Source organism: Littorina saxatilis, linkage group LG12 (genome assembly GCF_037325665.1).
Source record: "Littorina saxatilis isolate snail1 linkage group LG12, US_GU_Lsax_2.0, whole genome shotgun sequence".
Classification (NCBI taxonomy): domain Eukaryota; kingdom Metazoa; phylum Mollusca; class Gastropoda; order Littorinimorpha; family Littorinidae; genus Littorina; species Littorina saxatilis.
The window spans coordinates 47302526-47324577 of NC_090256.1; the positions used below are offsets into that span (position 1 = coordinate 47302526).

At 42.5% G+C, this 22052-nt stretch overlaps 1 protein-coding gene across 1 annotated transcript in view; it reads right to left on the minus strand.

Annotated features, from left to right (window-relative positions):
• The window catches only part of LOC138982088 (dynein axonemal assembly factor 9-like), a 138405-nt gene that overhangs the window by 13294 nt on the left and 103059 nt on the right, over positions 1 to 22052 (minus strand). The window contains exons 17-27 of the mRNA XM_070355311.1: positions 10917 to 10999; positions 10243 to 10287; positions 9392 to 9546; positions 8682 to 8752; positions 8207 to 8351; positions 5550 to 5653; positions 5068 to 5214; positions 4475 to 4560; positions 3756 to 3866; positions 2787 to 2901; positions 1330 to 1418 (exon numbers count right to left, since the gene is read on the minus strand). Coding sequence (XP_070211412.1) covers positions 1330 to 1418; positions 2787 to 2901; positions 3756 to 3866; positions 4475 to 4560; positions 5068 to 5214; positions 5550 to 5653; positions 8207 to 8351; positions 8682 to 8752; positions 9392 to 9546; positions 10243 to 10287; positions 10917 to 10999 — 1151 coding nt within the window. The remainder of the gene's footprint in view (positions 1 to 1329; positions 1419 to 2786; positions 2902 to 3755; positions 3867 to 4474; positions 4561 to 5067; positions 5215 to 5549; positions 5654 to 8206; positions 8352 to 8681; positions 8753 to 9391; positions 9547 to 10242; positions 10288 to 10916; positions 11000 to 22052) is intronic.

The window sequence follows — 22052 nt, forward strand, 5'->3', positions numbered from 1 at the left end:
CTGTTATCATCACTTAATTGGAGATTCCTCTGCAGACAGTAGCTTGTGGATCTGTCACAGGTTCCATTCCATCTGACACAAATCCAACCCAACTTTAAGATATTATCACAAGTTGAATAACACTGATTTCATAATCATACCCATTTCATTGATCAATCTATTTTGCCATATCCACACAAGTCTGCTGAAATAGCTCACTGCAACCGTTTTATCCAATTAAAATAAGATCAAATCAAGAAGTTAAGCCCAATGTGGTCAAAGGGTAGTAATTCCTCTCCAAGAGAGTTTGCAAACCACAAATTACTGGTTGTCTCCCTTCTGACTGAAATCAAGAAATGAGCTCCATGTGGTCAAAGGGAAGTAACTGTTGTCAAGGAGATTTTTGCAAATCAAAATGTTGTTGTTTGTCTCCCATTAAAGCACAAATGCAATCGAAATCCGGCTTTCAAAAGGGTCACCATCATTCTCTCTCCAGCCAAAAGTTTTCAGGGGGAGCACAGCTGTGCCAAAATGTCCCACAAGGCCTTTTAAAAAAGAATGTGTCACTGTTACCTCACCTGGCCCTGCCCAGACCCTGATTGAACTTGTTCACCCTATTAATGGAAGGGCGCTGGTTCTGAGCGACGCTTAGTTCTCGAGATAGGTGCGACCACATGACGTCATTCATATTTGCGTCATCGAAGATCTTTCGTATTCCAATCAGTGTCATTGCCCAGTTCTGTGTGCTACGGTCGTTTTGACTGACTTGACAAGTTGAGAAAAAGAATGACATTTTATTTTTGCGAAGCAACTGCATATAAAAAGAAAAGAAAGCGTGGAGAAGTATGTTTGGGTGCTGCAAGACTCTATGACCAACGATTTCTCCCTTGGAAGAAAATGAAGATGTCTGCTTTTCGTCTGCTTTGAAGGTTGTGAGATTTTACAGCGCACACGGCAAAATGCAAGTCGTATTGGACAAGAATGTTGTTATTCTTATTTGTTCGAAGAACCGTAGATTTGTTCTTGGCCATATTTTTTAGCTGTGCATTGTTATATTATGGGAAAAACACAAATTCACAAAGAAACGATGGTCATTTGCTTTGAAACTGCAACGTCAATTTGCCAAAACAAAAATGTCTGGCTCAATATGCGGGAACAGGCTGGTAGTGTCATATTTTTTTAATGGGTTTGGAAGAACTGCTCCTAATTTACATAGCACTCCGGCCCTGTTCTTTTTTTTGTCACACCCAAAACCGTTATTTGTTTTGGGCAACGCAGCATTATATTATTGGGAGAGAAAAAAAAAAGAAAGGTTTCTTCATCTGAATATAAGTGGCAAAAATTATTTACCTGAAGTAATCTTTTCCCATCCGGGATAGGCTTTTACACAGGGAGTGTTTTTCACTGCCAGGAACTCCCGTCAGCACTGTCACAATCACCTGTTAAAATAAAAGAAAGAAAGAAAGAAATAAGTTCATTGATAAACAAGAAGGGCAAAGCCCATACGACTCGCATGCTTTACACATTTTTCCTACCAAAATACATGTGACCTTGACCCAAGGTCAAGGTCATCCAAGGTCATCCAAGACAAAGCTGTTAATTCAAGACATAGGAAGTACAATGGTGCTTATTGGCTCTTTCTACCATGAGATATGGTCACTTTTAGTGGTTCACTACCTTATTTTGGTCACATTTCATAAGGGTCAAAGTGACCTTGACCTTGATCATATGTGACCAAATGTGTCTCATGATGAAAGCATAACATGTGCCCCACATAATTTTTAAGTTTGAAACAGTTATCTTCCATAGTTCAGGGTCAAGGTCACTTCAAAATATGTATACAATCCAACTTTGAAGAGCTCCTGTGACCTTGACCTTGAAGCAAGGTAAACCAAACTGGTATCAAAAGATGGGGCTTACTTTGCCCTATATATCATATATAGGTGAGGTATTGAATCTCAAAAACTTCAGAGAAAATGTGAAAAATGTGAAAAATAGCTGTTTTTTAGGCAACATTTATGGCCCCTGCGACCTTGACCTTGAAGCAAGGTCAAGATGCTATGTATGTTTTTGGGGGCCTTGTCATCATACACCATCTTGCCAAATTTGGTACTGATAGACTGAATAGTGTCCAAGAAATATCCAACGTTAAAGTTTTCCGGACGGACGGACGGACGGACGGACGGACGGACGGACGGACGGACGGACGGACGGACGACTCGGGTGAGTACATAGACTCACTTTTGCTTCGCATGTGAGTCAAAAATGGCAAGTTTTAATTCAATCATGATATGCACACATCCGACGCCCACCACACATTCAAAGAGCTGTCTATAAATTTTTGCTTCTGTGATGGATTTAACCTTCACAAAAATATTAAAGATTTTCCAGTAAACCTTCAATTTGTTATGGCAGGTGAACCCCCATCCTGTCCTCTCCCCTCCCGTTCTCACCACACACACAAACATACAATTCCTCCCTGCCCCCTTCACCACACTCGTTAGACTCTTGCTACTCCAAGCTCAAACCTAAAACTCAGTACATGTGGCCATTGATAGAGCAGAAAAGTGATGATGATGGCAGTGAAAAGCGAGCTTTGATTTGCATATTATAGAATGAAAAGATCATCTCACATCAAATTGACTCTATAGATGAACATCGGAGCTCAACTTTTCACTAAACATTGTCATTGGTTTTGCCTCACCGCTTTTTGGGGGCAAAAGTCTTCCACAGCTCATTAAAAACTCTGATAGAATTATTTCTATTTCGACTATTTTCAATCAAGTGAGGTCAATGACAAGGGTTACCTGTTCATTGTCGGACTCCACCTGGAAGTCTGGGTCTCTCTGCAGCAGGTGAGGGAGGTCTGATCGGCTGATTGGTACTGGTACCCCTGTGCTCACTGTCAAGTGACTCAGAAATCTGCAAGCAAGGGAAGTTACAATTAAGCTCTCGTTTTTGTTTGTTTGTTTGCTTAACGCCCAGCCAACCACGAAGGGCCATATCAGGGCGGTGCTGCTTTGACATATAACGTGCGCCACACACAAGACAGAAGTCGCAGCACAGGCTTCATGTCTCACCCAGTCACATTATTCTGACACAGGACCAACCAGTCCTAGCACTAACCCCATAATGCCAGACGCCAGGCGGAGCAGCCACTAGATTGCCAATTTTAAAGTCTTAGGTATGACCCGGCCGGGGTTCGAACCCATGACCTCCCGATCACGGGGCGGACGCCTTACCACTAGGCCAACCGTGCCGGTTATTAAGCTCTCATGCATTCTATGATGGCAAGGAATGGATATTTGCTTCCCTTCTCCCACAAACCTCTAAACACAGGCTTATTTCTTTCACATGGTAAACATGGTTACATGCTAATTTTACTCTGCTCCTCTTCTTTCTTTCTTTAACCATGTCTTTAACCACGTTTCACTCTGTCGACTTTTATTTTTCGTTGCACAAACAGATGCATTCCAATCCACATAGACACACACTCATTTCAAAACAGCCTATGACATACTCATTTGCGACACACACACTCACGCACACCTACTCAGGATTTCTCACTCTTTCACTCCACCTAGGCTTCGACAGACTGGTTTACATACACACACCCAAACACACACACACCTACCCTGCCCCCTCACACACACACACACACACTCACACATACACACACACACACACTTTCACAGACAGAGAGACAGACAGACAGACAAACACTGATCCCCACACAACAACACCACGACAACAAGACCAAGCCAAGCGGCACTGACTGTTTGAGGTGGGGCAGGTTGTGAGCGGCCTCTTTGAGCGTGGTGGTGTTGGGGGCAGTGATGAGAGTGTGCAGGGTCTCATGGTGCTGCACCTGCTGAAGGTACTGGTGTCTGCAACACAGACATGAAAGCAGTCATCAACTGATGCAGAAAGGATCAATCATTGTCTTGCTTGTGTCTTCCGAGCTAGCTTCTGACCAATTTGTCAGATAACTTTATTTTCTATATTATAAGTGTTTGTCTGTGGGTCCACTTAAAAGACCGCTGGGATCAGAAAGAATTAAACAAGAAATGCAGTTCTCACAACAAATACAAGGTGTGTAACTATAGGATTTGTTTCTCAGCTACAATCATAACTCAAGCTTAATAGAACAATGGACCTCCGCCGATTTTTAAATGATAACCGAAAAACCTTGATCCACTATCGCCCCTCAGCTAGACAGCCAGGTCCTCACTTACAAGTTCAAAATTCATTGTTAATTTTTAGTTCAATAAATGTCCTGAATGACATGGTGTAGGTACTCCAACAAGGGAAACAACTGCTGTAAATTGCCCTTAGATATACAGCAACCTGATTGCCTCCCATGGAGACCTTTTTCTCAGTTTGGGCTAGTTCTTTAGGTGTGCAAGTTATGATTTTTTTTATCTGATTATTCAAAATAACTGTCTCCAGCTGTCAATGATTAACAATGAATCAATCAAAATGCAGCTGGTCTTACAAAGTTTCAAGCTGCTCAGGAAGTTCATTCGCCTCTAGTCTGCTGACTGCAGGCATCTCCGAGTCCTCTTTCCAACTGGTTAGCACCTACAGTAGAAAGAAAAAAAATAATGTTTGAAAGCAAAGATTTGTTCCTATGTACAGGTTTGTATGTGTGTGTATGGGGGGAACTATATAAACAAATCTAACTGAACAACATTTTCGCTACAGACATAAGAACCAGAAAAGCAACACTGTAACTTTCGCACAATCAGTTGCCTGGCACCAAATAAAGTCCAAACCATCTGCCAGAATGTGTTTTCCAGACTCTAATTGCTCCATTACTGCATTTTCCTTCGGCAATCTGGAACACTCATCAAACAAGACAAGCAAATGCTTACGCGACTCACCCTCGTTATATGTGATATAAATGAGAAATTCATCTCTAGCTTTATGAACAGTCTGTAACCTTGAAATTTGATGAAGGTCAATCAGGTCATGTCCATAGGGCAAAACACTGCTCATTACGAAGACTCATGATTACTCAGGTGAGTCAAAACATGGAATTTCAAATTCTGACTTAGCAACATGCCCCAATGCAGCTGAAACACTTACCTGGCCATACAGGTGAGTGTGCGCCTTGCTGCGAGGTGCTATGACGAGGAAGAGCATATTGTCAGGTGTGACCAGGTGAGGGGGCAGTTTGATGGCCGACCAGGTGTGATAGGTGAGAATGAGCAGCACAGCTGTAGACATGGAGTCCTGGAGGGAAATTAACATGTAGTTATCAAAGTCTTCTAAAAAGCCTATTTATTTAATCTATTTAATTTGATCCTACTTTTGACCGTTTGGGACTAACATTTCAATTCAAAAGATTTTCTTTTTCTTTTTTGCTTGTTTAGTCATTAAAACAGGAAGGTTCAGAAAAATGCGTTACAGAGAGCTACCACAGCTGCAGGCCTTAGATAAGAGTTTCTGCAAATCAAGAGAGTCAAAGAAGCTAGGACAGAGGATGCAAAATTTGGGTGGGTTTACAGGTGTGTTGGATGGATTTGTAAGAGAGTGTTGGGCAGATTTGTAAGCGAGTATGAGCTTACCCCATCAAAAAGTTGAACATGGCTGCAGTCGGAGGCTGAGAGTGAGAATGAACCATACTGCTCACTGTACAATGCCAATCCATTCTGATACACATACAGCTGAACTGAAACACAATAATTTGTTTTGAAAGAACACAATACTGGAAACAATTGAACATGTCCTCATGCAGACACAAATACTGCAAACCATACACAAATGAATGCAAAAATTCAACTTTGAGCTGCTCACTATTTGAAAAAGCAACGAGTGTAAATCTGGTACGACACAGCAAGCAATGTAGTATTCGTTTATCCTACATACTGTACTTACGTGTGTTTTACTCAAAATGTCCCGCAGTCAAAAAAAACCTTCTTTTGGAACCTCGATCTCTTCCACAGCCTCATGCAATTCTTATGTCAAAGCAAAGAAACGTCACTCATGAAAGTGTAGCGTGACGTGTTAGTTAAAAATTCATCGAGGGGAATTAGCGAGCGCACATTTTTTTTTCATAATAACGTTTGTCTCAGTGACTTTGGCATCACAAGCAGTGGAAAAACAGGTCCCTGCAAGACTAGCTTGACATGACCTCATTTACATGATATACACACGTGTGGTTTGAACGATATTGTTATGTAATCAATCAATATGATCAATATGAGGCTTATGTAATGAGTGGTCTCTCTCACATATGTAGGATAAACAGTATTATGATGCAATATGCATATACCATTGAAAGCAATGAATAAAATTACTTATTACAGTTTATACCCGCACAGACACAAATAAACATCCAACTATGCACTACCTCATGATAAATACTGTACCTGAACATCTGTACTAACAGGAGCATATTGACAACACAGACAAGCACAGGGGATGTTCAAAATTATCTCTTAGGATTTCCATTCACACTTTCAATTTACCTGTTAATATCTAATGTTGGTATGTGTCCAAGCACACTAGCCAACTTGCACAATACCCTGCTCAGATAGCTCTCCGGTGCGAAAGATCAGGAAGGTTCACTTCCCTGCGGGCAAACTTTTTGCTATCAAGAGTTATTGTTCCTTCCATACGCTACAGTCACTGATCTAGACAATGGCTACCGAACCGCAGAATTTTCATGCGATTGCAAGTACTAAAGTTGCAAACTTACCTCAAAGAAAGAAAAATACAATATTCAGGATACAAGAAACAGAAGCTGATAAAGTTATTGAACAGACAACGGAGTACCGGGATGGCACGTAATTTTGACGTCGAAGAGAATTCAGCCATCCGGTTTTACAAGCGCTGGTGTTCTCTGGCTTGTTTTTAAAAACAAAAACTTGACCGCCTTTTCTTCGTGTTTGGGCCATGCTTGGGTACTTTGAACAAACTTTAGGATTATTCTTGCGGCTATCATTGTTGCAGACCACTACTGCACAGTGCAAATTCACCATTTTCAAGAAAAAGTGTCTGCACTAAAACGCAACCTCTCACAGAGCTATCAAAATATGCCCGCAGTTTGAGGCAGATCTCGCAAGGCCACGCAAGGTAACCCAAATTTATCGTGCGGCTTCGCGGCGCTAGCCGAGAGGGCAAGTCGTCTAATATGACCCACATAAAACATTGGATAGACCTGTGGTGGCATACATGACCAATCACAGATGAAGGAATGTATCTTTAACCCCTTGTCTACAATAAAGGTACTTATGACATCACAAAGAATCAATATTCTGACAAGGGAAACAACCGATGTACATTGCCCTTTCAATTGCAGCAAGATTGCCTCCCCTGGAGACCATTTCTCAATTCGGGGCTACAGTGGAACCTTCCCCCCCCCCCCCCCCCCCCCACCTTTTAAAACCCCACTATTCAAGACTCGCTCCCTTTTAAAACCTAGTTTTCTCAGGTTTTCTGTTCATAACATCTGTAACTTAATTCCTATCTTAAAGGCATATGTACGCGCTCCCGTGTTTACAAAGTGTAGTTTGCCCATAATCGATGTCAAACGCACCATAAGACCATGTAATGACGATATGTCGCCATGCGCGGACCATATACATGCATTACAGCTTGTTTTAGAGTCTCAAAAACTTTGGATGTAAACAAAGACGCGGAGTTATTTCCCTTGCGTCAACGCTACCTCTGTTGGCAAATCTATAAATAGGACGATCCAGATCAAAATGAAAATTAACATATCTGAACATTGAAGGGGTCCTAGACCACAATATTTTGCAGGGAACTTAATGTAGCATGTCTCCAGCTGTTGGTAAAGCAATTAGCGTGTATAGTCATCGAGTACATATGGCTTTAAGACTCCCTCCTTATTAAAACCTAGTTTTCTCAGGTTTTCTGTTCATAACATCTGTAACTTAATTCCTATCTTAAGACTCCCTCCTTATTAAAACCTAATTTTCTCAGATTGTTGAAGGTCTTAAAAGGGGGGTTCCACTGCAAGGATAAGGATAAGATTTTATTTAGTCCTGTGAGGTTACCCTCATGGAAATTCGGGCTGCTTCACGACTGGGGAAAGAGAGCAGCCATACAGTACGGCACTACACATATTTTTTTTTCTTTTTGCTGCATGCATGTTTTCGTTGTTTACGCTTGTATGCAATGTTTTTTCATCAGGATTTCATTTTCATTGTTTCAGCAGTCAAGGGGTTAATGTAAACAATCATTTGTTCCTCAGTGTTACCTGTCTCCGGGGGCAGCGTGAGCTCCGTGCCAGCGGTCACCTCGACCTTGTCTCCGGTCATCAGCAGCGTGCCAAGTTTCTCCAACAAGCCCGACTCCAGCTGGGCCCTGATGTGCCCGTGGGCCTCCTGACTGTTAGCGTTCACCTGACACAGTGAAACGTCTTGTTTTAACACCGTCTCCTCTATGGCTACCTCTGTTCTAAGATCTGTGTACACAGCTTTGCATTGTTAACTGCGTTGAGCTGTCAGGGATTTAGAGTTGAACTTTTAATGTCCAAAAGGACCCAGTTCATGATTTGGAAGAAAAAGAAGAAGAGAGCTGCATAAATGTATTACATGTATTACAATTATTATAATCTATTTGCTTTGTCAGATTTTCTCTTCGAAAAGTCTGTAAATACACCTCTGTTAATACATCTATTTGCATTAAAAATTAAGACTTTCAAGGAAAGAACAAAAAACATGGATACTTACACCCCATAGCAAAAACCTGGGAATGTGGCTGGTCAGATACAAAATATCAATGTCCATGGAGGTTTTCACACCTGAAAGAAAAAGTTATGTGAACAGTTACAGTTGCTTTTCTCTTACAAAACATTATCATGCTGTTCAGCCTCTTCTCTCTCAATCTTTTATTGCAATTTGTATTATTTTCTCACATGCTACCCTCTCTCTCTGTCAGTGTCTTTCACACACACACACACACACACACACACACACACACACACACACACACACACACACACACACACACACACACACACACACACACACACACACACACACACACACACACACACTCACACACACACACACACACACACACACACACACACACACACTTGCATGTATGCCCGCATGCAATCACGCACAAATGCATATGCGCACGCATGCAAGCATGCACACACACGCACATAGCCATGCATGCTCATACGCACGCACACACACACGCACGCATGAACACACGCATGAACACACACACACACACACACGCGCACTCTCTCTCTCTCTCTCTCTCTCTCTCTAGTCTCTCTCTAGGCTCTCTCTCTCTCTCTCTCTCTCTCTCTCTCTCTCTCTCTCTCTCTCTCTCTCTCTCTCTCTCTCTCTCTCTCTCTCTCTCTCTCTCTCTCTCTCTCTCTCTCTCTCTCTCTCTCTCTCTCCCTATGCTTCTTCTTCTCTCTCACCTGAGCTGATGGTTATGGCTGAATCCAGGAAGCACTCGGAAAAGACCAAAGAACCCGGTGAGCGGGCAGACTTTTGTGCAGAAGGGAGGTCATACAGCGACAGTGTGGCAACCTTCATTAGCTGGCTGCGTTGACTGTCCGTGACTTCTTGCACGCTAAAAATATATCGCAGAACATGATCAAACATCTCAGATTAAAGTTATGCCTTTGCCTTTCGTTTTCCTAAAACATTTCCAAATGGACACCATTTCAAAGCACAGTACAAGGGAAATAATGCAGTGAATGGCTGGTCCTGAGCCATTAAACGCTTTGAAGGTTTTCTCCCTTCAACAGTCTGAGGCATACCACCATTTACATACCTTGCTGTTCTACCAGACCAACAAAACAAAAAAACAAAAAAATAAATAGAACAATTTAATAAATAAATACATTTTTTTAAATATCTAAATATTCAAGTTTTTAATTCCATTAGCTCTTCTTGTGAGTGCACAATGTTTCAAAGAAATTGCATGGGCTAGAGGAAATCATCAATACACACTTTGGCATTGTATTGTTTTTGAACGCAATAATTATCCTTCACCACACTGCATTATTAACGTTGGCTTATCATGAATTGAAGTGGCAGGCACTAATTTAAATGCAGAAAGATGAGGAGATGGATGAGAATTTGTGCCAAAAGACATAAAGTAGGGTAGTCTTAAAGAGGGGAAAAAAAACCACCAACACAAACTATATAAGCACATCAAACTTACAAGGTCTTCCGGCAGACTCGTCTTATCTTATTAGTTTAACGTAAGTAATTTATGTATGTAAGTAAGTCTAAGATAAGTCTAAATAAATGTGCCACTTACCTTCCATCCTTCTGGACAGACTCCACAGAAAACACTACTTTTGATCTGGAACAGAAGATATATTAGGTTTTCAACAGTTGTACGCTGAACATTTACTTCAAGCGCAGGACACTAAAAGGAGTTTATGTTGGATGGAAATGCAAGTTGTTTTTATGCCAACCCACGGGAACAAGTTACCTGACTTGCATATTATATGTGCATGTCTGCGTAGTCATGCATTCAGCTTGGGTGCATGTACATTTTTGAATGAGTGTTCACTCAGAGTTTGTGTGTGTATGTGTGTGTGCATGTGTGTGTGTGAGAGAGCGAGAGAGAGAGAGAGAGAGAGAGAGAGAGAGAGAGAGAGAGAGAGAGAGAGAGAGAGAGAGAGAGAGAGAGAAAGAGAAACAGACAGAGAGAGAGAGACAGAGAGAGACTGAGAGAGACAGACAGACAGACAGATGGAGAAAGAGAGAGAGAGAGAGACAGACAGACAGACAGATGGAGAGAGAGAGAGAGAGAGAGAGAGAGAGAGAGAGAGAGAGAGAGAGAGAGAGAGAGAGACAGACAGACAGACAGACGGAGAAAGAGAGAGAGAGAGAGAAAGAGAGTGCATGTGAATGCGTGCATCTGAGTGTGGCTATGTGCATGCGTGCATCAGTGAGAGTTAAATTCTGGAAAACAAAATGACCAACTTGTCAGAGAGATAAGAGGCGAGAGTAGAGTTGATAATGCTCTGGCATCCTTCCTTCAGCACCTCCAAGGCTTGTGCACGTGCCTGCAGTGAAAGAAACACAATATTTAATGCAAAGACTCTGATTCAAGTGTAGCTCAAGTTTTTCATTCGCCACATCCATCTTGTCAGCAGTAACAAAACCGCGAACGTTCATGCAAAGAAGTAGAATTATTTCACCTGAAGAAATTTTGTAAAATAAAACAGTTGAACCTTCCCTTGCAACCCTCTCCTGAAAGTGAGCACCGGCCCACAACAACCACAACAACCACTCCCAAGGATCCCAGACAAGATTGTACATGATTAAATTCAACTTTTCATAGTGACCACCTATCTGTAACAACCCCTTTTGGTAGGTCCCTGCACTGCAATCCTTCACTGATGGCAAGTATACTTAAGTCAGGCCTATTATCGACCAATTAAGGGACAGGAGAAGGTGTTCTCTGTTGGGAGATGTCTTAGCTAACAATCGAGGGTCCTCACACAGCAGCTACCACTGGAGTCATCAAATACAATTATAAGACGCCAGCCTCCAAAGCGGAAGGTCGTGGGTTCGAATCCCGGCCACGCCTGGTGGATTAAGGTGGAGATTTTTCCGATCTCCCAGGTCAACTTATCTGCAGACCTGCTAGTGCCTTATCCCCCTACAAGGCCAAGTGCGCACGGAAAAGATGTAATCCATGTCAGAGTTCAATGGGTTATAGAAACACGAAAATACCCAGCATGCATCTTCCGAAAGCGGCGTATGGCTGCCCAGTAAATTGAGGGGTAAAAACGGTCATACACCTAAAATTCCACTCGTGCAAAAACACGAGTGTACGTAGGAGTTTTAGCCCACGAACGCAGAAGAAGAAGAAGAAGAAGAAGAAGAAGAAGAAGAAGAAGAAGAAGAAGAAGAAGAAGAAGAAGAATTATCTTTCTAGTGGACAGCAGTTTCCAGAAAGAGGGACTGACTGTCTCGATCTGTGTGAAAATGTTATATTTTGAATAGGAACAAGAGACTGCAGGTGAGAAGGACTAGCCTGAACAAGATAACATTGAAATGTTTGATTGTCCATATTTCTGGTGAGTACATGTTCATAGTTATCTTGTCATATTTTGGTCAAAAAAATAAAATAACATTGAATATTATTTTTATACATCACATTTATATTGTTCCATAAACATTGATCACCAAAGCGATCTTCTCTCTCATAAATCAATGCTTTATTATGGATCCATTTTAAGAGAACTTCTTTCCAAAAGTTTGATCGAATGCATTCAATACCTTGAAACAGTTTTAGTGGTGTTGTGGCTTTAAAACAAAGTAAATTTCTTCCCAATACCTGATAAAGACTTAATGGAATCGTTGTCCACGGTTCATATTTTCGTTGTTGAAGTTTTGCTGCCCATGTGAGTAAAAAAGAAGTCTGCATATCGTGGACGTTTATCATGTTAATACCACCTTCTTCCACCACATTACACAATACATTTCGTTTAACTTTTTCAAAGGCTTTTGCATTTGAATACTTCCTTTTCCAGAGAAATCTGAACAAAATAGTATTCAACTTATCGAGAACTTTAACAGGGGCAAGAAGCGCCTGCATAGCGTAAACAAATTGTGAAACTAAGAAGGACTTAATACAGGGTCCCCACTGGTTTTTAGAAACAAAATTCCATGACTTTTCCATGACTTTCCATGAGCCTCAATAACATTTTCCATGACTAGATCCACAGGTCGCCATTTCCGAACACGCAAACTTTTTACGTCTTGTCACTGCCAGTTTTGACACTGGCTTGCTTTGCACTGAATTTGAGTCAGTTTCTACGCAGTGTCTCTTCGACAAACAAGGCAAGCATTTGCTACGCAGTCAGATTATCGGTAATGTTTGTTGGTCCTGTCATTTCAAAGGTTGATTTTTTTTCTTTCTTATTTTTGTTAAATTCCATGACTTTCCATGACTTGAATTGGAATTCCATGACTTTCCAGGCCTGGAAAATTAAAAATCAAATTCCATGACTTTCCAGGTTTTCCATGACCTGTGGGAACCCTGTTAATAATACACAATTTGCCGCTTATACTTAAATTCCTTCTTGACCATCTGCAAATGATTTGTTCAACTTTTTCAAGTCTTTTGGACCAATTTTCCATAATTTCAGAGGCAGGGATGTCATTTATAAAAATAATTCCCATGATTTTAACCTGGGTATTCCATTTAATATCGCAATATTTCTCTTGACAGTTTTTACGCGATCCCAACCACATTGCTTCCGTTTTACTTTTATTTAATTTTAAGCGAGATATATTGGAGAAATCATCAATGATTTCCAAAACCGTTTCCATGTCGTTTTTATCTTGCAGTAAAACAGTTATATCATCGGCGTACATAGCCAGTTTCAGGATACGCGATGTTTGTTCTGCAAAATCTACATCTGGTAAGGCAAATCCTTTAATATTGGGGTGACTTCGGATTTTGATTGCTAATAATTCTACAGCAAGCATGAAGGCCAAAGGTGAGAGGGGACATCCCTGACGGATTCCGGAATTCACACTTATTTCTTCCGAAATCCAGCCCATATAATTTATGCAGCTAGTGGTGTTTGTCATTAGAACTTTAATCCATTTCACAAATTTTTCGCCAAAACCAAATTTTTTAAACGACCAGACCACATAGTCTTTTGAGATGGAATCGTAGGCTCGGGCGTAGTCAAGGGCAAGTAATATACCGGGTTGATTTCTTTCATTTACGTAATTAATGACATCATCGATTAATCTAATCAAGTTACTTGCCTTTCTTCCCTTAATAAATCCTGTCTGATCTTCCGACACTGACGAGGTCAGAAATAACACCAGATAAGCGCTGCGATCTCTCTCTCTCTCTTTCTCTCTCTCTCTTTCTCTCTCTCTTTCTCTCTCTCTTACCACGCCCCCACTACCCCCCCCCCCTTCCCCCCTTCACGAGTCACTTTGAATGACAGACTTCTAGGTATAGATGAAGCCTCATTCCGGCTGTTGTATAACACTCAACTTCCATCACCCCCCTCCCACTCTCTTGTCTGGTAGACCACTTTCCAATAAGTCACACACAGCTAGATCAAATTCGATGGCTGGCAAACAGAAGAACCACAGTGTCTGACAGCTATTGGCAAAAACAATCCCCCTCAAAAGGCACCTCGTGTCATTTTCGCTGAAGACACTAATTGCAATATTGCTGGACGTTCGTGTGTGTGTGTGTTTGTGTGTGTTTGTGTTTGTGTGTGTGTGTGTGTGTGTTTGTGTACTGTGTATGCTGTGTGTGTGAGGAGGGGGGAGTAAGGAGAGAGATGTTAGGGCTAAGGGCCTTTTGGCTTTGTCCGGTCGGCCCAGATTAAAAAGGTCACAAGCACTGAAAGAGACAGAGAGAGAGAGAGAGAGAGAGAGAGAGAGAGAGAGAGAGAGAGAGAGAGAGAGAGAGAGAGAGAGCGAGAGCGAGAGAGAGAGCGAGAGCCAGAGACAGAGCCAGAGCCAGAGACAGAGAAATGGACAGACAGTGAGACAGTTAGAGACAGACAGAGAGAAAAAGACACAGAGAGAGAGAGAGAGAGAGAGAGAGAGAGAGAGAGAGAGAGAGAGAGAGAGAGAGAGAGAGAGAGAGAGAGAGAGAGAGAGAGAGAGAGAGAGAGAGTGAAAGACAGAGACAGAGAAACAGAGAAACAAAGACAGAGACGGAGACGGAGACGGTGGTTTGGGGGAGACGGATAGGGTTAACACCCGCCCCACAACATTAATGAAGTGTGATGGGATGAAGGGATCTGGTCAGTAGTGGGGAGAGGATGATGTTAGTCCAGACCGGACTTTGTGATATTGGACATTCTGGTCCACTCTGCACGCGCCCGCGGAAGGTCAATGGATAGATACTGGCTTCGTTGTCTGCCTATCTTAACACCAGACAGAGAAGCCAACAAATACCGTTGTCCTGGAAGGATGAGGGAGGAGGAGAGGATAGGGGGAGAAGGGCCGGAAGAGGGTGGGTGGTTGGGTAGGTTCTAATAACCGACGTGGAATGACAAGAGAGATGGGTCAGGTTTTTTTAACCGCCCTCACCAGAAAACGACAAATAGAAAAATAGAAGCTCTAAAGATGTAATGACAAAGATGCCAAAGAAATGATGAGCGGAAAAAAACGACATATTGAAGAAGAAGCCCTTTAAAATTGTATATGTACACAATAGTTGCCTTTTTCACAATAGGGGTATTGAAAAAAATAAAGGCTTGAGAAGCTGTCACGTTCTTCATGATCAAGATCCAAGTTGCTTGTCTAACTGCCTGTCTGTCCGTGTGTATGTGTGTGTGTGTAAAAGGTAAAGGGTGTTAACTCTCATACCCGATAAAAGGAGAAACTCTTATACTGGAGAAAAGGTGGTAACTCTTGCATAGGTCGTACTATCCGTCATTGGTCACTTCCATCCATTCGGCACGAGCTCACTTGACGTCAGTGAAGAAAATGTGCCCCTCAGTCTTGGCGATTTCTCCTGCCTTTCTTACACTGATAGAGAAGCCTTACCATAGAGAAAGCCGTGCTAGAAGAGAGAAGGGATGGGAAGTGAGTTGGGTGGACGTGAGTGAAGGAAAGGGAGGGAGGGAGGGAGAGAGAGAGAGGAGAGAGAGAGAGAGAGAGAGAGAGAGAGAGAGAGAGAGAGAGAAAGAGAGAGAGAGAGAGAGAGAGAGAGAGAGAGAGAGAGAGAGAGAGAGAGAGAGAGAGAGAGAGAGAGAGAGAGAGAGAGAGAGAGAGAGAGCATAGATCTTCAACATACAGACGCAGAAAGCAGGGTAGGCGCTTGGCGTCGGCGAAACGCTAATCTTATTCCAAATCGCCGAAAACGTTGCCGTCATTTGGTCCAAGTTGCCGAAGTTTCATTTACGCTAGGCGAAAGATGACACAAAAAGCGGCTGAAAAACTTCCCCAAAACACCAAACTTGAATGGCCATTCGTCACAATTTTCGAAGATAACAAATCTTATAGCACCATTCCTGCCTTGAGGGTAAATCTCAAAACATGACATAGAGAGGAAATTCTCACACGACAGCCAACCATTCTCTCTTCGTACAGACATCATTCTTCATTGTCATTCAAGATTTCTTCCTTTAAATTACACCACCAATCATAATCCCAGCGGGGACAAAATCAAAAATATCGATCAGCATTTTCCTTCAGCAAACACACGAACGTCAAGGTGAAAAATATTCAATTTTACGGTAGGCCCTAGCTGCCACTCCACCGAGCAAAGGTGCAAAGACTCATTAACACTACCCCGCAGCGAGTCGAATAATTCCAGCCTTCGCCAATTTTGGCCAACAATACACTTCTGGCACTCGCCGGCCAGCTATACACGACGAGCGGCCAAATTGGCGGGTCCGAAGCGAGGTGACCCTTTCAACAGGTCACGGCTGGCAAAGGCTTGAGGGACGGGGGAGGACTGGAGGAGACAGGGGGAGACTGGAGGCAAGAAGGCCAACAGCAATTGTCTCCCGTTCCGATCAGTTTTCTCCCTTAATCTTCTCTGAACGCAACGGCTTTGAGAGAGGCCCCGATTCTCCTCAACGAAAGAAATGAGGAAGTGAAAGGGTCCAAGACGACAGAATACAGACTATTTTATAACCCGAGGTAGGGAATTCACGTCCTTTTTATTCCCGAAATCTTCTTTGGACACCGCTTTCAGAGGGGCTTTGATTCTCCGGGACGACAAAAGAAAATGTCGTAGAAGGAAGTGAAAGGGTCCAAGACATCAGAATACTGTACAGACTATTTTATTACCCGAGGTTGGGAATTCACGTCCTTTCTTCCCGAAATCTTCTTTGAACACCGCTTTCAGAGGGGCTTTGATTCTCCGGGACGACGAAAGACAATTTATAAGGAAGCAAAAAGGTCCTGTTTTCCCTTAATCTTCTCTGTACGCCGCGGCTTTCAAAGAGGTCCGGATTCTCTGGACTAAAGAAATAAGGGACTGAAAGGGTCAAAGTCGTCCCAGGGGCATGGGGCGCTATGGTCGGTTCGTAACCTAGATTGTTAGGTTTTGTTGCAGTTCGTACTACATCAACGCCTTTAACATGAAGTTGACCGTCACATTGCAGGTGGCTTCAATGCTTTAACCGCAGGTCAGCTCTTTTACGTGCCATTAGGGCGACACGGGGGTGGGACCAGGATCCCATCTCTGTTTCTCACCGAGCATAAGAAAGGCCAGTGCTCTACCAACTTGTCACCAAATCCCCGTGTTTACATGACTTTTTTTGTATTAGCACGAGTGAGGGCTTCACTCCTAAACATTCTATAGTCGACCCGGTAAGCAAATGTACTAAAGAGAAAATCATCTGTGAGCGAGAGAGAGCACAAAAAAGAGAGAGAGAGATAGAGAGAGAGAGACAGAAAGAGAGAGAGACAGAGAGAGAGACAGAGAGAGAGACAGAGAGAGAGACAGAGAGAGAGACAGAGAGAGAGACAGACAGACAGAGACAAGAGAGGGGGACAGATAAAGACAGAGATAGACACAGAGACAGATGCATAAACAGAGAGACATAGACAGTGAGTCAGAGAAAAACAGAGATCGACAAAGAGGTCGACATAGACAGAGAAAAAGAGAAAGAGAAAAATAAACGGACAGAGATATACGGGGTCATCTTGTCGTGCTATTCGTCTCTTCGGGCAGTCCATCGTTTGCTGGGACTGTCTGTCAACTGGGAGGGGGGGGGGGGGGGGGATCAGACGTGATCCGATAGCATAAAAGCTTTGTGGGCCCGTTCTAGTCGCGGTAGAAAGAAGAGCTGGCTCCGTCTCGATTGAGACACGTCTCATGTGAAAGTGTTCCAACCAGTACTCAAACAGACTCGTGGGCGGGTAGTCGGATTCATTATATTTGTCTTGCCTTGTAGTAGCGTCATTAGTGTCGATGAGGATTTCATAGCGACAGAAATAACTGCGTGGACAACAAAACTCAGCAGGAGAACACTCATCGCGAATGCACAGACAGACGGACAGACAGACAGGCAGGCAGACAGACAGGCAGGCAGGCAGGCAAGCAAGCAGGCAGGCAGGCAGACAGACAGACAGACAGACAGGCAGACACATCCTCCACATACTGTACCAAGTCACACACCGCTACCCTGGCACCAAGCCATGGGAGTTCTTCTCGACTGAAAAATGACGCTCCGCTGCACCACTCACTGTCACTGCCATTGCCATTTATTACCATTAATGGTACACTAAACTAATTGACACGGTCAGACAGAAAGCACCACGACTGTCATGTGTAAGGCTGCTTATATTGGTGCACTCTTTGGCCCAATCAGTTGAAGATTTTGATTCCGTTTTTATTTCGGTTTCTTCTATTACAGAGGTCTAGAAGCACTTCGTGCAGCTAAGACGTGAACCTGTACGTGTAGATATGCGTTCTAAAAAAAACTAGGTGTAGATTCACCACGTCTCAAACTCCAACGCGTAGCAGAAAATCTAATCGGAGACGCCGGTCCCATAATGAAAGAAAGCACATACATGCTCATACTTAATGCTTCTCATTGCTGTGTATTGCGTATACGCAAGGCATACGTGCCTATAACTGCACCAGAAGTACTATTATTATTGCAAAATTGCACGATGCACTTTGACCAAAATATGTGTGGGAATGCACTCACACTTAACTTTTAGTTCCTGGAAACAACAAAGTCACGCAATTCCTTTATTAGTCTAGAGGCTGACTTCCAAAAGGTGAAACACCCTAAACGTTGCTTGTTAGAAGCAAGCATCCACTTTGGTCTTGTAGTTTGGACATTTAGCTATATGCCTGGCATGGATGCCACTTCTGAATTTTACTGGTATGGCCGCCATGACAGTTTTCAAAATGGCGGCCGAAACTCAACTCAACTCAACTCACTCAACTCAAATTTTATTGGCTTTAATTTTCATGGAAGAATTTGTCTTGCGCTTGGGAGAAAGTAAGAGTATAACATATAAAAACAGCATTCATATCACATTTCATGTATCACACACAGTAATCACTAGTATAAGCCTACAATTATCACATTTGTACCTGTATCATACATGCAAATAAATAGTAAACCGCCATATACAAGCCTATTTCCACTTGTATATGAAGTAAATCCCAAAACCAAATGGCTAGTTATACTAATTCGAGGCTGCAGAACTCGAATATCATAATACAATTTGTGCTTATTGCAATTTTAAAAAAGTTTTGGTCAAAATATATTTTTTATTCAAGCTGTGTTGGTCCAATCATGAACGATTGTTCTTTCTTCAAATGATTTCAAGTAGGTTTGTTTTCAGTTTCTGTAACAGGAATAGAATATGGAGCCAGCACGTATACTTTCATCAGAAATAAGGTGCTGGCAAGAAGCAATATTTATTCCCCCCTCTGCTTCTTTACCTCTGTAAACTTGTAGGGGTAGTTATTTTTCGATAATGACCCAGCAACCAAACAAATAACGACCCAGCAACAGCCTGAATCCTCGATAGTGCAATGGGTTGAGAGGTTGTTCTGTTTCGGTACTACTTTTTGCGACTGAAAAGTTCAGAACGCTCTAATGTACGAAGTATACATCTCTGGAGCAAACAATACAAACATACCGCATTTAAATTAACAACTACAGGCCTGAACACATGAATCTCCATATAAAATCCATGAGTTCGGTTGTTTTCTGAATCTCATCTGCCGTGGCTCAAGCCGTTCATCACAAGCAATTTCCCAAGGCAAGTAACTCATACTTTGTCTAGCGACAAGAGTAGTTCCCCTTCTTTTCACTCAGTTCCTTCGACAACAGACTGCAATCCGACGGTCAGTTTTCAACAATATTTCATTTAATAAACAGATCACACGCAACCAAATGCACACATCTCATCAATTTAAACAACATAAAGGGGTTTCATACACTATTTTCCCCGGAAAACTGAACTTCATACAGTTTTTAACGTTGGAACACGGGTGCAAAAGTTCGTCTGCTAGTCCCATTTGACGAAAAAACATTACCCTAAGCGATACCAAAACATATACAGAACACACAATATCTGCCTTTGCCGCCACAGCAGAATAACAGCATATCTGTGTACTTGATTTTAGCCTAAAATAGGAAAACTGACAAGAAGTGTTAACAGAATGGAATGATTTGCACGGAACTATACAACCGCGCATTAATCGATCGCCTGCGCAGGTTGACTGGTTGAGAGAATAGGATTCGATCAAACTTTCGCAAAAAAACTCCTCTTTTCTTTGAATAACTGAAGAAAGGAGGAATAAAGAGGTTACACACCTCGTCTCAGTGATTATCAAAAATAATGGTCTCAGTTCGCGGTCATGAAAAAGCTCGCTAAAGCTCGCATTTTTCATGATCCGCTAACTTCGACCATTATTTTTGATAATCACTGAGACTCGGCATGTAACCTCTACATATTGAGTGGGAGCCGTGTGTTTTTTGTCAAGATGCCAGAACAACCAGCAAGACAAATCCACTACGACAAGCTACAGAGGATGGCATAAATAACATCACTCAAGGCATCCATCAACGTGAGAAATACAATGATGAAACCTTCATTGAAGTGATTGATACCCTTACATCGTTTAACCTTTTATACCATGCCCATGAAATACGTTGGCATAAAGCTTGCTACAGCAGCTTTACACAGAAGGGCAAAATGTAATGGCTTAAACAGCGTTTTAAGCCAGAAGCTGTCTCTGACACAAATGCTTTCAAGTTCAACTTCCACTACCCAGCCAACAAAGACACTGCTCCGATCTTCAGTCACTACTACGGACTGGTCAAATTGCATCTTTTGCCAGTCCCTGGAAGCAAACTGAACCAAGTCGCGTTTGAGCACACGTCTACCAAAATGATTCAACTGTCTCTGTTCGATCCAGTCGTGAGGTGCAGATTAGCTGGGGTCTCTGATATGATGGCAGCTGAAGGAGAGTATCACTTTAAGTGTTATGTACTCTTTTGCCGAAAGCATGAACACAAAGGCAGTTAAAGTGAGGAGAAGAACCCTGATTCTATCTGTTTTGAGAACACAATGACACCTCCAGAACGAGATGGCAAAAGGACATATTTTGTCCCTGAAAACCGTCTGGGACCACTATAGCATGATGCTCTCTAGAGATTTTGATGTCCAGCCTGCTCCTTACAGAAGCAACCGATTCAAAGAGAAGATACTGAAAGTTCTCGGTGATACGGTGTCATTTGTGCAGCCACTGGACCCCATAATGCCACTTCTGATTGTGCCACCAGGTTTTGGTGATGTTGCAGGGAAAAACATGCTTCAAAACATTATTGAAGAAGGGAGCTGCAGTGAAGAGGAAGATATGCTCCAGACTGAAAATGAGCATACCACAATTCACCACGAAGATGACATTCTGAGCTGGTTGTTCCGAGTTGCTCGGAAGATCCACAATGGCATGAAACATACCAAAGGACATGACACAGTTGGCAACCTAGACATAGAACATGCTGAAAAAGTGGTGCCAGAAACCTTGTTTCTTTTCATTAAACTCTTGTGTGCAGATGGTATCCCTGATAAAGAGGTCAGTCATGACAAGGAAACAGAGATCAGGACCAAAGTTCTTTGCGTCTGTCAAGACATTGTGTTTCTGGCAAAAAACGACACCCAAGCATCTTGGTCTGGAGCTAAGTGTTCATCAAGCAACGCGGTCCAAAGAGCTTGTGACACTTCTCAATGCTGCTGGTCATTCAGTGTCATATGAGACCGTACTTCGTGCCGACACAGCCATAGCTAATGATGTCATCAGCCGGTATCATGAACATGGCAATGTCATGATACCAATACACTTTTCTGAGGGAACACAACAAGGATATGTCCGTTTCTCAGCAGACAACATCGACATCATTGAAAAAAAACTCAGTGGAATGGGAACCTTTCACGCAACCCAGTATAAGAGAAAAACCCGCCAAGAGCCAGTAAAAGATATTCAGGTCAAGGTATCGTCTTCAAAAGTTGTCCAAACATCTCCTGAACTTTCTGATCTGGAAAACACAAACATGACAAATCCGACACCAGAACCGTTGTTTTCAAAAAGAGGTGCAGGAAAACTGGTATGAGCCAGATGCTAAAAAGATGATGGAG